Source organism: Pleurodeles waltl, chromosome 7, assembly GCF_031143425.1.
Source record: "Pleurodeles waltl isolate 20211129_DDA chromosome 7, aPleWal1.hap1.20221129, whole genome shotgun sequence".
Lineage (NCBI taxonomy): Eukaryota > Metazoa > Chordata > Amphibia > Caudata > Salamandridae > Pleurodeles > Pleurodeles waltl.
The window spans coordinates 620,926,163-620,944,701 of NC_090446.1; the positions used below are offsets into that span (position 1 = coordinate 620,926,163).

Genomic DNA, 18,539 nt, shown 5'->3' on the forward strand with positions numbered 1-18,539 from the left:
ATGGCTGTGAAATAACGTGGACGTTATTTCACTCAGGCTGCAGTGGCAGGCCTGTGTAAGAATTGTCAGAGCTCCCTATGGGTGGCAAAAGAAATGCTGCAGCCCATAGGGATCTCCTGGAACCCCAATACCCTGGGTACCTCAGTACCATATACTAGGGAATTATAAGGGTGTTCCAGTAAGCCAATGTAAATTGGTAAAAATGGTCACTAGCCTGTCAGTGACAATTTGGAAAGAAATGAGAGAGCATAACCACTGAGGTTCTGATTAGCAGAGCCTCAGTGAGACAGTTAGTCACTACACAGGTAACACATTCAGGCACACTTATGAGCACTGGGGCCCTGGGTTACCAGGGTCCCAGTGACACATACAACTAAAACAACATATATACAGTGAAAAATGGGGGTAACATGCCAGGCAAGATGGTACTTTCCTACACAACCCCCCCCCCAAACGAAGGACAATAAGACTAGCCATTACCTGATGAGTCTTCATTGTCTAAGTGGAAATATCTGGAGAGTCCATCTGCCTTGGAGTGGCTACTCCCAGGTCTATGTTCCACTGTATAGTCCATTCCCTGTAGGGATATGGACCACCTCAACAATTTAGGATTTTCACCTTTCATTTGTTTTAGCCAAAGTAGAAGTTTGTGGTCTGTCTGAACAATGAAGTGAGTGCCAAACAGGTATGGCCTCAACTTCTTCAGAGCCCAGACCACAGCAAAGGCCTCCCTCTCAATGGCAGACCAACGCTTTTCTCTAGGGGTCAACCTTCTACTAATAAAAGCAACAGGTTGATCCTGGCCCTCAGAATTAAGTTGTGATAGGACTGCCCCTACTCCTAATTCAGATGCATCAGTTTGGACATAGAATTTTTTAGAGTAACAAGGGCTTTTCAGGACAGGTGCAGAGCACATGGCCTGCTTCAGCTCCTCAAAAGCTTTCTGACAGTTTGCTGTCCATAATACCTTTTTAGGCATTTTCTTGGATGTGAGGTCATTAAGAGGGGCTGCAATGGAGCCATAGTTCTTAATGAACCTCCTGTAATACCCAGTGAGGCCTAGGAAGGCTCTCACCTGAGTCTGAGTGGTAGGGGGAACCCAATCAATAATAGTTTGGATTTTCCCCTGAAGTGGTGCAATCTGTTCCCCACCAACAAGGTGTCCCAGATAAACCACCTTACCCTGCCCTATCTGGCACTTTGAAGCCTTGATAGTGAGGCCTGCCTTTTGCAGGGCCTCCAAAACTTTCCAAAGGTGGACCAGGTGATCATCCCAGCTGGAGCTAAAGACAGCTATATCATCCAAATATGCTGCACTGAAAGCTTCCAGCCCTTGCAGGACTGTGTTCACCAACCTCTGAAAAGTGGCAGGTGCATTTTTCAAACCAAAAGGCATTACAGTAAACTGGTAATGTCCTCCAATGGTAGAAAATGCAGTCTTAGGTTTAGCATCTTCTGACATTTTGATCTGCCAATACCCTGCAGTCAAATCAAAAGTGCTTAGATACTTGGCAGATGCCAGTGTATCTATTAGCTCATCTGCCCTGGGTATAGGGTGAGCATCTGTTTTGGTTACCAAGTTGAGACCTCTATAGTCTACACAAAACCTCATTTCCTTCTTTCCATCTTTAGAATTGGGTTTTGGTACCAGTACCACAGGAGAAGCCCATGGACTGTCAGAGTGCTCAACCACTCCTAGTTCCAACATTTTCTGAACTTCTTGCTTTATGCAGTCCCTGACATGGTCAGGCTGCCTATAGATCTTACTTTTGACAGGTAAACTGTCTCCAGTATCTATAGTGTGCTCACACCAAGAAGTGGTGCCTGGCACAATGGAGAAGAGTTCTGAAAATTGTCCTAGGAGATTTATGCAATTATCTTTCTGCTCAGCAGTAAGACAATCAGCCAAAACTACACCTTCCACAAGAGCATCTTGTTCTGTGGAAGAGAAGAGATCAGGTAGAGGATCACTGTCTTCTTCCTGTCCCTCATCTGTTGCCATGAGCAGGGTGAGATCAGCCCTGTCATAGTAGGGTTTCAGGCGGTTGACATGGAGCACCCTAAGGGGACTCCTGGCAGTGCCTAAGTCAACCAAGTAGGTGACTTCACCCTTCTTTTCAACAATTGTGTGGGGTCCACTCTATTTATCTTGGAGTGCTCTTGGGGCCACAGACTCCAAGACCCACACTTTCTGCCCTGGTTGGTACTGAACCAAAACAGCCTTCTGATCATGCCATTGCTTCTGGAGCTCTTGGCTGGCCTGAAGGTTTTTACTGGCCTTTTTCATGTACTCAGCCATCCTTGATCTGAGGCCAAGTACATAATCCACAATATCCTGCTTAGGAGCTTTTAAAGGTTGTTCCCAACCCTCCTTTACAAGTGTGAGTGGACCCCTAACAGGGTGTCCAAAAAGAAGTTCAAAGGGGCTGAAGCCCACTCCTTTCTGGGGTACCTCCCTGTAGGCAAAAAGGAGGCATGGTAGAAGGATATCCCATCTCCTGCGGAGTTTTTCAGGGAGTCCCATAATCATGCCTTTGAGAGTTTTATTAAATCTCTCCACCAGTCCATTTGTTTGTGGATGATAGGGTGTTGTGAACTTGTAAGTTACACCACACTCCTTCCACATGGCCTTTAAGTATGCAGACATGAAATTGCTTCCTCTGTCTGATACTACTTCCTTTGGGAAGCCCACCCTGGAAAATATTCCCAGGAGGGCCTTTGCCACTGCAGGAGCTGTAGTGGTCCTTAAAGGAATAGCTTCAGGATATCTTGTGGCATGGTCCACTACCACCAAGATAAATCTATTGCCTGAAGCAGTAGGAGGGTCAAGGGGGCCAACTATGTCAACCCCTACCCTTTCAAAGGGAACCCCAACCACAGGCAGTGGGATAAGGGGTGCCTTTGGAGTGCCACCTGTCTTGCCACTGGCTTGACAGGTTTCACAGGACTTACAAAATTCTTTTGTGTCCTCAGACATCCTAGGCCAATGAAACAGTGGTACCAATCTGTCCCAAGTTTTCATTTGACCCAGGTGCCCAGCTAAGGGAATGTCATGTGCCAGTGTTAGGAGGAACTTTCTGTACTCCTGAGGAATCACTAATCTCCTGGCAGCTCCAGGTTTAGGATCCCTATTCTCAGTGTACAAGAGGTTGTCCTCCCAGTAAACTCTGTGTGAGTCACTGACATCCCCATTAGCCTGTTTGACAGCTTGCTGTCTGAGACCCTCTAATGTGGGACAGGTTTGCTGTGCCACACTCAGCTCCTCTCTGGCAGGCCCCCCTTCACCCAAAAGCTCAGCAGTGTCTGCTTCCAGCTCCTCTGGTGTAGGTTCTGCACAGGGAGGGAATTCTTCTTCCTCAGAAGTAGAATCCACTGTAGAGGGAGGGATAGTAGGAAGTGGTTTGCTTCTACTAGCCCTAGCTTTAGGGAGCACTTGGTCCATTGTTCCAGGATCCAAGCTTCCCTGTCCTTTTTGCTTTTTGGCCTGAGCCCTTGTCAAAGCAAAAATATGCCCTGGGATGCCCAGCATTGCTGCATGGGCCTCCAACTCCACATCTGACCAAGCTGATGTCTCCAAATCGTTCCCTAATAGACAGTCTACAGGTAAATCTGAAGCTACCACAACTTTCTTTGGACCAGATACCCCCCCCCAGTTGAGATTTACAACAGCCATGGGGTGGCTTTGTGTTATGTTGTGAGCATCGGTTACTTGGTACTGGTGTCCAAGTATGTGTTGTTCAGGGTGCACCAGTTTCTCAATCACCATTGTGACACTGGCACCTGTGTCCCTGTAGGCCTGGACCTCAACACCATTTATTAGGGTTAGTTGCTTGTACTTCTCCAAGTTATGGGGGCAAGCAACCAAAGTGGCTAAGTCAATAGCCCCTTCAGAGACTAAAGTAGCCTCTGTGGTCTCCCTAATTAGACCAACCCCAACTAAATTACCAAAAGTGAGCCCAGCTACTCCCTTGGATTGGCTATTAGTAGGTTTGCTCCCACCACCACTGCTATTAGTAGGGACACTAGGTGTAGCAGTAGGGGTTGTAGTGGTAGGAGCTGTGGTGCCTTTCTTTGGACAACTGGGATCTGTTGTCCAATGGCCTTTTATCTTACATAAATAGCACCATGGTTTCTTTTCCATGTTCTGATTAAAGGAGGATTTGGGCCCACCACCCCCACCAGAGTGTTTTTGTGGGCCTGATGAAGACTCATTTTTAGATTTGTCCCCACCCTTGTCAGAAGACTTACCATCCTTCTTTTTGTTGCCATCTTTGTCACCCCCTGTATGAACTTTTCTGTTCACTCTTGTTCTGACCCATTTGTCTGCCTTCTTTCCCAATTCTTGGGGAGAGGTCAGATCAGAGTCCACCAAGTACTGGTGCAACAAATCAGACACACAATTATTAAGAATATGCTCTCTCAGGATCAAGTTATACAGGCTGTCATAATCAGTAACTTTACTGCCATGTAACCACCCCTCCAAGGCCTTCACTGCCTGGTCAATGAAATCAACCCAGTCTTGTGAAGACTCCTTTTTGGTATCTCTGAACTTTATCCTGTACTGTTCAGTGGTTAAGCCATAACCATCCAGGAGTGCATTCTTAAGAACTTGGAAATTGTTAGCATCATTTTCTTTTACAGTAAGGAGCCTATCCCTACCTTTTCCAGTAAATGATAGCCATAGGATAGCAGCCCACTGCTTTTGAGGGACATCCTGTACAGCACAGGCCCTCTCAAGTGCAGCAAACCACTTGTTAATGTCATCCCCCTCCTTGTAAGGGGGAACTATCTTATGCAGATTCCTGGAATCATGCTCTTTTGCAGGATGACTATGGGGAATACTGCTGCTGCCACCATGGGTATCTAAACCCATCTTCTGTCTTTCCCTCTCTATTTCTAAAGACTGTCTATCCAAATCCAGCTGTTGCTTCTTGAGCTTCAGTCTGGTTTGCTCTACTCTCAATCTATTGAGCTCCCTTTCCAACAATCTGTCATCAGGGTGGGTGGGAGGGACATTTCTAGATACAGAGGTATGATGGGAATGAACAGAAGGAGACCTGTCCCTTACAGAGGGCACCCTAACAGCTTGGCTACCAGTATAATGTGAGAGCACATCATCAGTATGATGTGATTCAACCTCTGTACCAACTATGCTAGACTGTCTAGTAATGGGCAGGCTGAGAAGTTTCTTTCCTGAACCTTTTCCTGGGGGAGTCCCTGGATCAGATTGAGAACCATTAGCTACTTTTTCTACAGATTGGGCACTTATGGCCTTATCCTGTACTCTAAGCATATTAATTAACAGTTCTAAGGAAGGATTCTTCCCTACACTCAAACCTCTCTCTATGCAGAGACTCCTTGCTCCTTTCCAGCTAAGGTGATCATATGCAAGTTTGGACAGTTCAACTTTTTGGCCTGTGCCAGACATTTTTTAGAGAGAGTTAAAGTGATAGACAAAGAGAAAAAAGTTTTCAGAACTTTTTGGAAAGACAGAAAAAACTTTTTAAACTTTTAAGAACTTTGTGAAAGTTTAGAAGTACTTTTCAGCACTTAGAAAAGAGTGAAAAGAGGAAATGCAAAACTTTTTGTCTATGTGTATATACACTGACCTTGTTTTGTATATTTTTCTCTTATGAAAAGTACAATGACAAGAGTGGTAAGTAGTCTCAAAGCACTTATCCCACCGCTGCACAACCAATGTAGGAGGCTGGACTGGCTTGTAGTGAGTACCAAGGGGTACTTGCACCTTGCACCAGGCCCAGTTATCCCTTATTAGTGTATAGGGTGTCTAGCAGCTTAGGCTGATAGATAATGGTAGCTTAGCAAAGCAGCTCAGGCTGAACTAGGAGACGTGTGAAGCTACTACAGTACCACTTAGTGTCATATGCACAATATCATAAGAAAACACAATACACAGTTATACTAAAAATAAAGGTACTTTATTTTTATGACAATATGCCAAAGTATCTTAGAGTGTACCCTCAGTGAGAGGATAGGAAATATACACAAGATATATATACACAATAGCAAAAATATGCAGTATAGTCTTAGAAAACAGTGCAAACAATGTATAGTTACAATAGGATGCAATGGGGAAACATAGGGATAGGGGCAACACAAACCATATACTCCAGAAGTGGAATGCGAACCACGAATGGACCCCAAACCTATGTGACCTCGTAGAGGGTCGCTGGGACTATTAGAAAATAGTGAGAGTTAGAAAAATAACCCTCCCCAAGACCCTGAAAAGTGAGTGCAAAGTGCACTAAAGTTCCCCTAAGGACAAAATAGTCGTGTTAGAGGGAGAATGCAAGGAAAACACAAATCAGCAATGCAACAACGATGGATTCCTGTCTGAAGGTACCTGTGGAACAAGGGGACCAAGTCCAAAAGTCACAAGCAGCTCGGAGATGGGCAGATGCCCAAGCAATGCCAGCGGTTGGTGCAAAGAAGCTCTTACTAGGCTGAAGAACTGTGAATACTGCAGGAACAACAAGGGCTAGAGACTTCCCCTTTGGAGGATGGATCCCCCACGCCTTGGAGAGTCGTGCAGAAGTGTTTTCCCGCCAGATGGACGCCAACAAGCCTTGCTACACGCAAATCGTGCGTTTGGCGTTTTTGGACGCTGCTGGGGCCCAGGAGGGACCAGGAGGTCGCCAATTGGACCTGCAGAGAGAGGGGACGTCGAGCAAGACAAGGAGCCCTCACTGAAGCAGGTAGCACCCGGAGAAGTGCCAGAAACAGGCACTACGAGGATGCGTGAAACGGTGCTCGCCGAAGTTGCACAAAGGAGTCCCACGTCGCCGGAGACCAACTTAGAAAGTCGTGCAATGCAGGTTAGAGTGCCGTGGACCCAGGCTTGGCTGTGCACACAGGATTTCCGCCGGAAGTGCACAGGGGCCGGAGAAGCTTGCAAAGTCGCGGTTCCCAGCAATGCAGCCCAGCGAGGTGAGGCAAGGACTTACCTCCACCAAACTTGGGCTGAAGAGTCACTGGACTGTGGGGGTCACTTGGACGGTGTCGCTGGATTCGAGGGACCTCGCTCGTCGTGCTGAGAGGAGACCCAAGGGACCGGAGATGTAGCTTTTTGGTGCCTGCGGTTGCAGGGGGAAGATTCCGTCGACCCACGGGAGATTTCTTCAGAGCTTCTGGTGCAGAGAGGAGGCAGACTACCCCCACAGCATGCACAAGCAGGAAAACAGTCGAGAAGGCGGCAGGATCAGCGTTACAGAGTTGCAGTAGTCGTCTTTGCTACTATGTTGCAGGTTTGCAGGCTTCCAGCGCGGTCAGCGGTCGATTCCTTATCAGAAGGTGAAGAGGGAGATGCAGAGGAACTCGGCTGAGCTCATGCATTCGTTATCTGAAGTTTCCCCAGAGACAGAGACCCTAAATAGCCAGAAAAAAGGGTTTGGCTACCTAGGAGAGAGAAAAGGCTACTAACACCTGAAGGAGCCTATCACAAGGAGTCTCTGACGTCACCTGGTGGCACTGGCCACTCAGAGCAGTCCAGTGTGCCAGCAGCACCTCTGTTTCCAAGATGGCAGAGGTCTGGAGCACACTGGAGGAGCTCTGGACACCTCCCAGGGGAGGTGCAGGTCAGGGGAGTGGTCACTCCCCTTTCCTTTGTCCAGTTTCGCGCCAGAGCAGGGGCTAAGGGGTCCCTGAACCGGTGTAGACTGGCTTATGCAGAATTGGGCACCTCTGTGCCCAACAAAGCATTTCTAGAGGCTGGGGGAGGCTACTCCTCCCCTGCCTTCACACCATTTTCCAAAGGGAGAGGGTGTCACACCCTCTCTCAGAGGAAGTTCTTTGTTCTGCCATCCTGGGCCAGGCCTGGCTGGACCCCAGGAGGGCAGATGCCTGTCTGAGGGGTTGGCAGCAGCAGCAGCTGCAGTGAAACCCCAGGAAGGGCAGTTTGGCAGTACCAGGGTCTGTGCTACAGACCACTGGGATCATGGAATTGTACCAACAATGCCAGGATGGCATAGAGGGGGCAATTCCATGATCATAGACATGTTACATGGCCATATTCGGAGTTACCATGGTGAAGCTACATATAGGTAGTGACCTATATGTAGTGCACGCGTGTAATGGTGTCCCCGCACTCACAAAGTTCAGGGAATTGGCTCTGAACAATGTGGGGGCACCTTGGCTAGTGCCAGGGTGCCCTCACACTAAGTAACTTTGCACCTAACCTTTACCAGGTAAAGGTTAGACATATAGGTGACTTATAAGTTACTTAAGTGCAGTGTAAAATGGCTGTGAAATAACGTGGACGTTATTTCACTCAGGCTGCCGTGGCAGGCCTGTGTAAGAATTGTCAGAGCTCCCTATGGGTGGCAAAAGAAATGCTGCAGCCCATAGGGATCTCCTGGAACCCCAATACCCTGGGTACCTCAGTACCATATACTAGGGAATTATAAGGGTGTTCCAGTAAGCCAATGTAAATTGGTAAAAATGGTCACTAGCCTGTCAGTGACAATTTGGAAAGAAATGAGAGAGCATAACCACTGAGGTTCTGATTAGCAGAGCCTCAGTGAGACAGTTAGTCACTACACAGGTAACACATTCAGGCACACTTATGAGCACTGGGGCCCTGGGTTACCAGGGTCCCAGTGACACATACAACTAAAACAACATATATACAGTGAAAAATGGGGGTAACATGCCAGGCAAGATGGTACTTTCCTACAATTTCCATGTAGGAGAATGAAAGAGCAGCAATAGTGTAATGATATTTGATGCTGCATTGAACAGTCCTGGGTGTCCCTCTTGGGTCTGTTTCTCTGATTGGAAAATATTCTGGAAGCTACACACAATATGAGGATAGTTCTTCCAATGTTGCATAAGGAAAACAAACATTTAATCTGTTTTGTATTGAGTTCACAATTTCTTATTATTTCCTTTTACAGGGTGGACATAGTGGAGGCCTTCTGGTAAAATAAACTTTTCTTTTCTCCCATTTAAAACAATGGTTGTATGTTTCTATAATACATGTAAAGGTGCCACACATGGTGAAAAGTGTGTCCTGTGCCACAAGTACATATGACACAGGTTCGTTGTTACCCAGACACATACATCATATTCATGTGCACACATGTTCATACATCCCCAAAGACCAAGCTCTAAATGACACACCTGGCAGCTCTGTCTTAGTGCCTCTAGTCAAGGTATTTTGCTCAAACCATAACATCTGGCTCTATGATCATTGGATTTAAACTCAGGAAATCTGGGTATGGGGTGTCTGGTAATAATGTGTGAGATGTTTAGCCTTTGGTAGCTCACAATGATTTTCAATGATCAGATGTAGCTCTCGCCACAGAAAACGTTAGAGATCTCTGATTTAAAAAATGCAATGAACTTGACGTTTTTACACACACACACACACACTCACACACCCTCACACCCACAGTCACACACACACACATTCACTCGCAAAACATAAAAAACACAGTTAAAAACTGATTTGTGATTCAGGATCAAACAGGCAAAACCACTGAAATCTGGCCTTCATTGTATGAAATGTTGCAGTATGTACAACACACACCATAATCAGCCATTCAGTATGCTCAACACTTGTTAAACTGCCTATGCTTACAGTGCCCTTTGTGTTTGTTTTTTTATTATGCATGGTGGACTACTTCAGTAACTATAAGTACACAGTGCTGACTATACATGCACAACAATCGCTGGTGCCTAAGTTGTTTCTGCCCCCCTTGGGGGCAGATGGTGTAGGAGGCTGGACTGGCTTGTAGTGAGTACCAAGGGGTACTTACACCTTGCACCAGGGCCAGGTATCCCTTTTTAGTGTAGGGGGGTGTCTAGCAGCTTAGGCTGATAGAAAAGGTAGCTTAGCAGAGCAGCTTAGGCTGAACTAGGAGACGAGTGAAGCTCCTACAGTACCACGAGTGTCACATGCACAATATCATAAGAAAACACAATACACAGATATACTAAAAATAAAGGTAGTTTATTTTTATGACAATATGCCACAAGTATCTCAGTGAGTACCCTCAGTATGAGGATAGCAAATATACACAAGATATATGTACACAATACCAAAATATGCAGTAATAGCAATGGAAAACAGTGCAAACAATGTATAGTCACAATAGAATGCAATGGGGGCACATAGGGATAGGGGCAACACAAACCATATACTCTAGAAGTGGAATGCGAACCACGAATGGACACCAAGCCTATGTGACCTTGTAGAGGGTCGCTGGGACTGTAAGAAAACAGTGAGGGTTAGAAAAATAGCCCACCCCAAGACCCTGAAAAGTGGGTGCAAAGTTCACCTAAGTTCCCCAAGGAGCACAAAAGTCGTGATAGGGGAATTCTGCAAGGAAGACCAACACCAGCAATGCAACAACGATGGATTTCCAGACGAGAGTACCTGTGGAACAAGGGGACCAAGTCCAAGAGTCATGATCAAGTCGGGAGTGGGCAGATGCCCAGGAAATGCCAGCTGTGGGTGCAAAGAAGCTGCCACTGGATGGTAGAAGCTGTGGATTCTGCAAGAATGACAATGACTAGAAACTTCCCCTTTGGAGGATGGATGTCCTATATCGTGAAGAGTCGTGCAGAGGTGTTTCCGTGCAAAAAGACTGCAAACAAGCCTTGCTAGCTGCAAGGGTCGTGATTAGGGTTTTTGGATGCTGCTGTGGCACAGGAGGGACCAGGATGTCGCCAATTGCGTGAGGGGACAGAGGGGGCGCCCAGCAAGACAAGGAGCCCTCTCAAAAGCAAGCAGCACCCACAGAAGTGCCAGAACAGGCACTACAAAGTGGAGTGAACTGGAGCTCACCCAAAGTCACAAAAGAGGGTCCCACAACGCCGGAGGACAACGCAGGAGGTCGTGCACTGCAGGTTAGAGTGCCGGGGAACCAGGTTTGGCTGTGCACAAAGGAAATCCTGGAAGAGTGCACAGGACTCGGAGTAGCTGCAAAACACACGGTTCCCAGCAATGCAGTGTAGCATGGGGAGGCAAGGACTTACCTCCACCAAACTAGGACTGAAGAGTCACTGGACTGTGGGAGTCACTTGGACAGAGTTGCTGAGTTCAAGGGACCTCGCTTGTTGTGCTGAGAGGAGACCCAGAGGACCGGTGATGCAGTTCTTTGGTGCCTGCGGTTGCAGGGGGAAGATTCCGTCGACCCACAGGAGATTTTTTCGGAACTTCTAGTGCAGAGAGGAGGCAGGCTACCCCCACAGCATGCACCACCAGGAAAACAGTCGAGAAGGCAGCAGGATCAGCGTTACAAGGTCGCAGTAGTCGTCTTTGCTACTTTGTTGCAGTTTTGCAGGCTTCCAGCGCGGTCAGCAGTTGATTCCTTGGCAGAAGGTGAAGAGAGAGATGCAGAGGAACTCAGATGAGCTCTTGCATTCGTTATCTAAAGAATTCCCCAAAGCAGAGACCCTAAATAGCCAGAAAAGGAGGTTTGGCTACTTAGGAGAGGGGATAGGCTAGCAACACCTGAAGGAGCCTATCAGAAGGAGTCTCTGACGTTACCTGCTGGCACTGGCCACTCAGAGCAGTCCAGTGTGCAAGCAGCACCTCTGTTTCCAAGATGGCAGAGGTCTGGAGCACACTGGAGGAGCTCTGGGCACCTCCCAGGGGAGGTGCAGGTCAGGGGAGTGGTCACTCCCCTTTCCTTTGTCCAGTTTCACGCCAGATCAGGGCTGGCGGATCCCTGAACCGATGAAGACTGGCTTATGCAGAGATGGGCCCCATCTGTGCCCATCAAAGCATTTCCAGAGGCTGGGGGAAGCTACTCCTCCCCAGCCCCGACACCTTTTTCCAAAGCGAGAGGGTGTAACACCCTCTCTCTGAGGAAGTCCTTTGTTCTGCCTTCCTGGGCCAAGCCTGGCTGGACCCCAGGAGGGCAGAAACCTGTCTGAGTGGTTGGCAGCAGCAGCAGCTGCAGTGAAACCCCGGGAAAGGTAGTTTGGCAGTACCCGGGTCTGAGCTAGAGACTCAGGGGATCATGGAATTGTCTCCCCAATTCCAGAATGGCATTGGGGTGACAATTCCATGATCTTAGACATGTTACATGGCCATGTTCGGAGTTACCATTGTGACGCTATACATATGTCGTGACATATGTATAGTGCACGCGTGTAATGGTGTCCCCGCACTCACAAGGTCCGGGGAATTTGCCCTCAACAATGTGGGAGCACCTTGGCTAGTGCCAGGGTGCCCACACACTAAGGGGGTGATTCTTACCTTGGCGGGCGGCGGAGGCCGCCCGCCAAAGTATCCCCGCCAGAACACCGCACCGCGTTCGTCAGACCGCTGCGGTGATTCTGGGATTTCCACTGGGCTGGCGGGCGACCGCCAAAAGGCTGCCCGCCAGCCCAGTGGAAATCAACCTTCCCACGAGGACGGCGGCTCTGAATGGAGCCGGCGGAGTGGGAAGGTGCGACGGGTGCTGTTGCACCCGTCGCGTATTTCAGTGTCTGCAAAGCAGACACTGAAATACAAAGTGGGGCCCTCTTACGGGGGCCCCTGCAGTGCCCATGCCATTGGCATGGGCACTGCAGGGGCCCCCAGGGGCCCCAAGACACCCCATACCGCCATCCTGTTCCTGGCGGGAGAACCGCCAGGAACAGGATGGCGGTATGGGCTGTCAGATTCTCCATGGCGGCGCACCTTGCTGCGCCGCCATGGAGGATCCATTTGGGCAGCGGAAAACCGGCGGGAGACCGCCGGTTTTCCACATCTGACCGCGGCCAAACCGCCGCAGTCAGAATGCCCTGCGGGGCACCGCCAGCCTGTTGGCGGTGCTCGCGACAACCCTGGCCCCGGCGGTCCATGACCGCCGGGGTCAGAGTGACCCCCTAAGTATCTTAGCACCCAACCTTTACCAGGTAAAGGTTAGACATATAGGTGACTTATAAGTTACTTAAGTGCAGTGGTAAATGGCTGTGAAATAACGTGGACTTTATTTCACTTACTCTGCAAGGGCAGGCCTGTGTAAGAATTGTCAGAGCTCCCTATGGGTGGCAAAAGAAATGCTGCAGCCCATAGGGATCTCCTGGAACCCCAATACCCTGGGTACCTCAGTACCATATACTAGGGAATTATAAGGGTGTTCCAGTATCCCAATGTAAATTGGTGAAATTGGTCACTAGCCTGTTAGTGACAATTTGGAAAGAAATGAGAGAGCATAACCACTGAGGTTCTGGATAGCAGAGCCTCAGTGAGACACTTAGTCATAACACAGGTAACACATACAGGGCACACTTATGAGCACTGGGGCCCTGGCTGGCAGGGTCCCAGTGACACATACACCTAAAACAACAGATATACAGTGAAATATGGGGGTAACATGCCAGGCAAGATGGTACTTTCCTACAGATGGGTATAATAAAAATAAGCCGATCTGCCCCCAAGGGGAGCAGGATTGACCAACAGTAATGTGCCCCCATGGGAAGCGACCCCTGCCCAAGGCCGCCACCCCTCAAACAATACACACACACATACACACACACACACACACAAAAACCACTCCCTGTTATCTAAGTAGTTTCTGACCTACTTGGGGCAGATGGGCCTAATAAAAATAGGCTGATCTGCCCCTAGTGGGGCAGAAATAGCCATCAGTAATGTGCCCTCATGGGGAGCGATTCTTGCCCAAGGGGCTGTCCCCCAAAAAAACACACATGCAGACACAACAATCCCTGGTGCCTATGTGGTTTCTGCCCCACTCAGGGGCAAATGGGCCTAATAAAAATAGGCTGATCTGCCCCCAAGGTGGGCAGAAATGGCCAACAGTAATGTGTCCCCATGGGGAGTGACCCTTGCCCAAGGGGTCACCCCTCAAACAAAAAACACACACACACACACACACAACAATCACTGGTGCCTAAGTGGTTTTGCCCCCCCTTGCTGGCAGATGGACCTAATAAAATAGGCTGATCTTCCCCCAAGGGAGGGGTGAGCAGAAATGACTTCAAATAATATGCCCTCACTGGGAGCGACCCTTGCCTAAAAGGCCACGCCCCTTATGTAAAATTTTAAAAAATCCCTGGTGTTTAGTGGTTTCCGCCCTGCTTGGGGGCAGATGGGCCTAATACAAAATAGGTTGATCTGCCCCAAGGGGGCAGAAATTACCTAAATAACATGCCCCCATGGGGAGCGACCGTTGCCTAAGGGGCCGCTCCCCTTATGAAAAATACAATTTTAAAAATCCCTGGTGTCCGGTGGTTTCTGCCCCCTTGGGGACAGACGGGCCTTTTTAAAATAGGCAGATCTGCCCCCAAGGGATGCGGAAATGGTCTAAATTATCATTTGCCCCCCGGGGGGCAAACCTTGCTAAGGTTCCGCTCCCCAAATATGAAATGGTAAAAAAAAATCCCTGGGGTCTAGTGGGTATTCCTGCAGCACGATCGCTAGGCTATCGTGGTGCAGGAATGCTCAGAGAGACATGAAAAGAAAGGAAAAGCCTTTCCTTTCCTTCCATTCTTCTCTGATCTCCCCCTCCAGAGGAAAAACTAATCAGTTTCTCCTCTGGACGTGCTGGAAGCATAGCTTCCAGTGCATTAGGGGCGACCTCTGATGAAGTCAGCATGCACTGTGCGCTGATTTAATGAGATGCCACCCAAGGGGGTATTCTGGGATGGCAGTGGAAGTGCTTCCACAGTCTTCGTTGCCCGGTGGGGTAGGTTGGTGACCCACAGGGGAGCACTGGTGTAATGGTTACATCGGTGGCACTGCAGCACTGTGACACCAGAGGTAACCGTTATATCCGTGGCACAGAATGGGTTAACAAGTTTCATAGGCAGCCAGTGTGGAAGGTAATAATGTTCATATTCCACAATGTCATTCATAGGAATCACTTTGGGGCTGAACTAGAATTTAACAGTGAGGGTAATCCATTGCAAATGCAATGGATTACCTTCTGCTTAAAATGAAAGTCTGCTCCTCTTATCTATAGATGGGTAGAGGCTAAGTATGCCAGTGATGGAGACTACTCTGCCTTAATCTCTGACCTACTCCTGTGACAGTCCAATGGAGTAAGGACTTTCTAAGTTTTGGTGATTTGGTCAGATGTCCAGTTTTCACTGCCCCTTACTGCCAGGTAAAGCCTGGTGATAAGCGGCAGTGACCCCTACACCATGGAAGACAACTCCCAATGTGTGGGAGTCATTCGTTTTTGATTTTTCATAAACAAAAATCAGCTTTAGGATTTTGTTTTTGAAAATTCAAAAACATTTAAAAGGTTGGAGAATGATAACGCCATTTTAATACATTGACAGGAACTGCTGTCACTGCAGTTCCTGCCTATGTTAAAAGATGCTCACTGGGCCAGTGGGCTTCTCTAAATTTGGTGGGTAGAGGGCCCTTGATATGGTGGAGGTAAGCTACTGTGCCACACCGAAAGATTTGCTTCTGTCTGCAAAAGTCTAAATCAGAATCTTCGTCTTTGTGATTCCGATCATCATTTCACTTAAGAAGAGAATAAAATTAACTTAAATAAAATAATATATTGATCATCTAAATAAGATCTATATCAAGTACTGAATCAATCGGTGGCCTTGTCAAATAAATGAGCTTTCATTTAGTATTCTACCACAGAAGAGTACACTCATTGGATATAGGCTCAAAAGATCCTCACTCTAGTTTTGGGCAGACTATCCAATCTAAATTTCTCACTTAATTTATACAAGTCCCCCGATAGTCCATTGTATGACATCATTGATTGCGTGAGTAGCACGTAATGAATAATATTTCTTCTCTGAGAAATCCAAAAGCCCCCAGGTCCTTATGAGGGACAATATGATCATTTGATTTGCTGTTAGTGTTATTATTGCCTTTCATATGATTTTGCTATGATTATCACAGACTGTTTAGTTTGATTTCCGTGTAGGAGAATGATAGAGCAGCAATAGTGTAATGATATTTGATGCTGCATTGAACAGTCCTGGGTGTCCCTCTTGGGTCTGTTTCTCTGATTGGACAATATTCTGGAAGCCACACACAATATGAGGATAGTTCTTCCAATGTTGCATATGGAAAAAAAAACATTTAATCTGTTTTGTATTGAGTTCACAATTTCTTATTATTTCCTTTTACAGGGTGGACATAGTGGAGGCTTTCTGGTAAATAAACTTTTCTTTTATTAAGATTTCCAAAATTATCTATTGCCTGTGAATTGACATTGGTTCTAACACGTTCCCTTTTTTCCTTCTGCAGGGACTCTGAGTGCTGGTAAAAAAAAACTCTATTTCACTTTGTGTGTTACAATGTATTGATTAAGGCCGCATCCTAACTCACTGAGCACAGAGCTGGAATGGATACTATTTTCAGTTTGCTCAGCTCTCTTCAACATACTGTTTCCTTAAAAAGAAACACATGACGGTACAGCTTTTTTTAATTGATCTCAGTGGGTCTGTGGATGTGATGTAAGTACTAGACTACCAATTCTGAGCACAAAGCGATCCTCACATCCATTCCACAATAATCTACATTAGTGTAAACTTTTTGGTCTCCTTGGAGATTAGTCCAAACTTACTTCAGATGTATTTCACAAGCACATACTGATATTGAGGTGATTTGTTCAAGTGGTTTTAGGGTGTTGTTTTTCTTCTACAATAAGCTACACAGTGACTACGGTTGTTATTTATCCTAAATATAAATAATATTTCTACGTTTTACAAAGTCAAACTATTATGCACCTTTATTGAATTGAAATGCTTGCCACCCATATGTATGTACCATTGAATTTGTACGTAATCCTGATAGTATGGTTACTGAGACCTCTTTGCCATTGATGGGAAAAAGAAGATTATGACTCTTTCCGGTCATGTTGCTCAGTGCACAGATGTTCTAAGGAGTAGCCTTAAAATAAATGGGTCAGTGTTAAACATTTGTGTGGACAACAGCAGGTGTTGATAAAATATGAGTCAATTGATCTAATTATGAGTAGTAGGGTACTGGATTGGATTTAAAACATGGTAAATTCACATGCCAATATACCCTTACCATGTAGTAAAAACAGTCTAGAACCATGGTATCAGTAATTAAAAATGTTTCAATTGTAACACCTTATGGAAGTCACAACTCCATTGGAGTATTTCTGTGAGCAGATGGTAAATGTATGCAGAGGCTCATGCATGGGGTGGGAAGTGAGTGAAGTTGGTGGGGAGACTGGGGGAGTTTGCGCTTGCCCGATGAGAAAACATAGGGAAAGGAGACTTGACTACTGCAGAAAAAGTCTCATGTGGCTTTTCGGGTCAATTTTACTTGCTGAAAACCTCTGTTCAGGGTCTTCCAGGGTCTTCCACACCTGGTAAAACTGGATGTGGAAAAAGCTAAACCTTTGTGCCTAAGTAGATTGAAATTAACAAGTAAAATCATGCATTGTGTTCCGCCTTACTTGTATTTAGGTCCGATGACTCTTAATTTTCAAGAAACTCTGAGTACCACATACCCAAAAGTTCTTTAGGTCTTTAAGAGAGGATCTGGGCAGCAGATGTTTTTTTTAAAGAAGAAATTATTTTTGTGAGCAGTAGTTTCAGCAGCGCACTTTGTTTTGCTGTTTGAAGATGGACATTGTGAATTGTAGAAAAAATACATGACCTCCAGTTGGATACAATCCATGCTTCATGGAATTGTGGAATACTTGCAAATAGTGGGAACAAAATCATGTGTATGACACTACCTCATAATAAAAAATATTTCGAAACTACAGTGTTTTGTGCCATGAAAGCAAAAACACCAGCTAAACCTTCTACAAAAGAGCATCAAGACATTTCGGATATTGGGTTGTTAGAAAGAACACATACACACACACACACACACACACACATACACATGTGCTCACGCATGCACGCACACACACACATATATGTAAACATGCTAGATGACGAAGACGGCAAAGGTATTGACAGCTGAGTGTCACTGACTTTGTTTGTATTTTATTGTGTAGCTTCTTTAGGAATGTGTGCACTGCAATTGTTTCGCACAAATCAGTTATTAAGTATTTTTTTATTTACTTTTTAGCATTGCCTGGACTGGTATCCTCATCACCTGGAAAATTCTAAACAGAAATGAAAATTAATTGCTGGATCCTTTTCTCTTCTGACTCTTTATGCAAGGACTCATCTTCCAGATTGGGATATTCGTTTGATTGACTAACATTCTGTTGTGGTCTTTCTGTCTCATCTAACTAATGTCTAATAAAATAGCTGAAGCACCCCACTTTTTCTGTTTTTCTGTTTTCCTGATGTTCATTAAGCCCTTTGTGGATGGTAATGGTTCCCAGAGTTAGACAGAAATGTTTGCAAACATCAGCCATCTATGTAGAATAGGGAACCCTTGAGATGCACAGTATCTTGTATGATGCTGAAGGAGCATGGCCGCCAAGCACCACCAGGGCATGTTTAACACTTGCAGGTCTGATATTTTACATAACAGTATTTTGCATGCGAGCATTTTTAAGTCCAAACCTATAGCACCAAGAAACTACAGTAACCAGAATGCACAATGCTCTGGGTTGCAGAGCCAAGAATGGCTCAAAATGCCACACAGTACT

The 18,539-nt window shown here is 46.5% G+C and overlaps 1 protein-coding gene across 1 annotated transcript in view; it reads left to right on the forward strand.

Moving 5' to 3' along the window:
- The window catches only part of LOC138304482 (uncharacterized), a 69,164-nt gene extending 50,959 nt beyond the window's left edge, over window positions 1-18,205 (forward strand). Inside the window, exons 16-19 of the mRNA XM_069244592.1 lie at window positions 8,913-8,936; window positions 16,081-16,104; window positions 16,199-16,213; window positions 18,008-18,205. Of these exons, the coding sequence (XP_069100693.1) occupies window positions 8,913-8,936; window positions 16,081-16,104; window positions 16,199-16,207 (57 nt within the window). The 3' untranslated portion in view covers window positions 16,208-16,213; window positions 18,008-18,205. The remainder of the gene's footprint in view (window positions 1-8,912; window positions 8,937-16,080; window positions 16,105-16,198; window positions 16,214-18,007) is intronic.
- The last annotated feature ends 334 nt before the right edge of the window (window positions 18,206-18,539 follow it).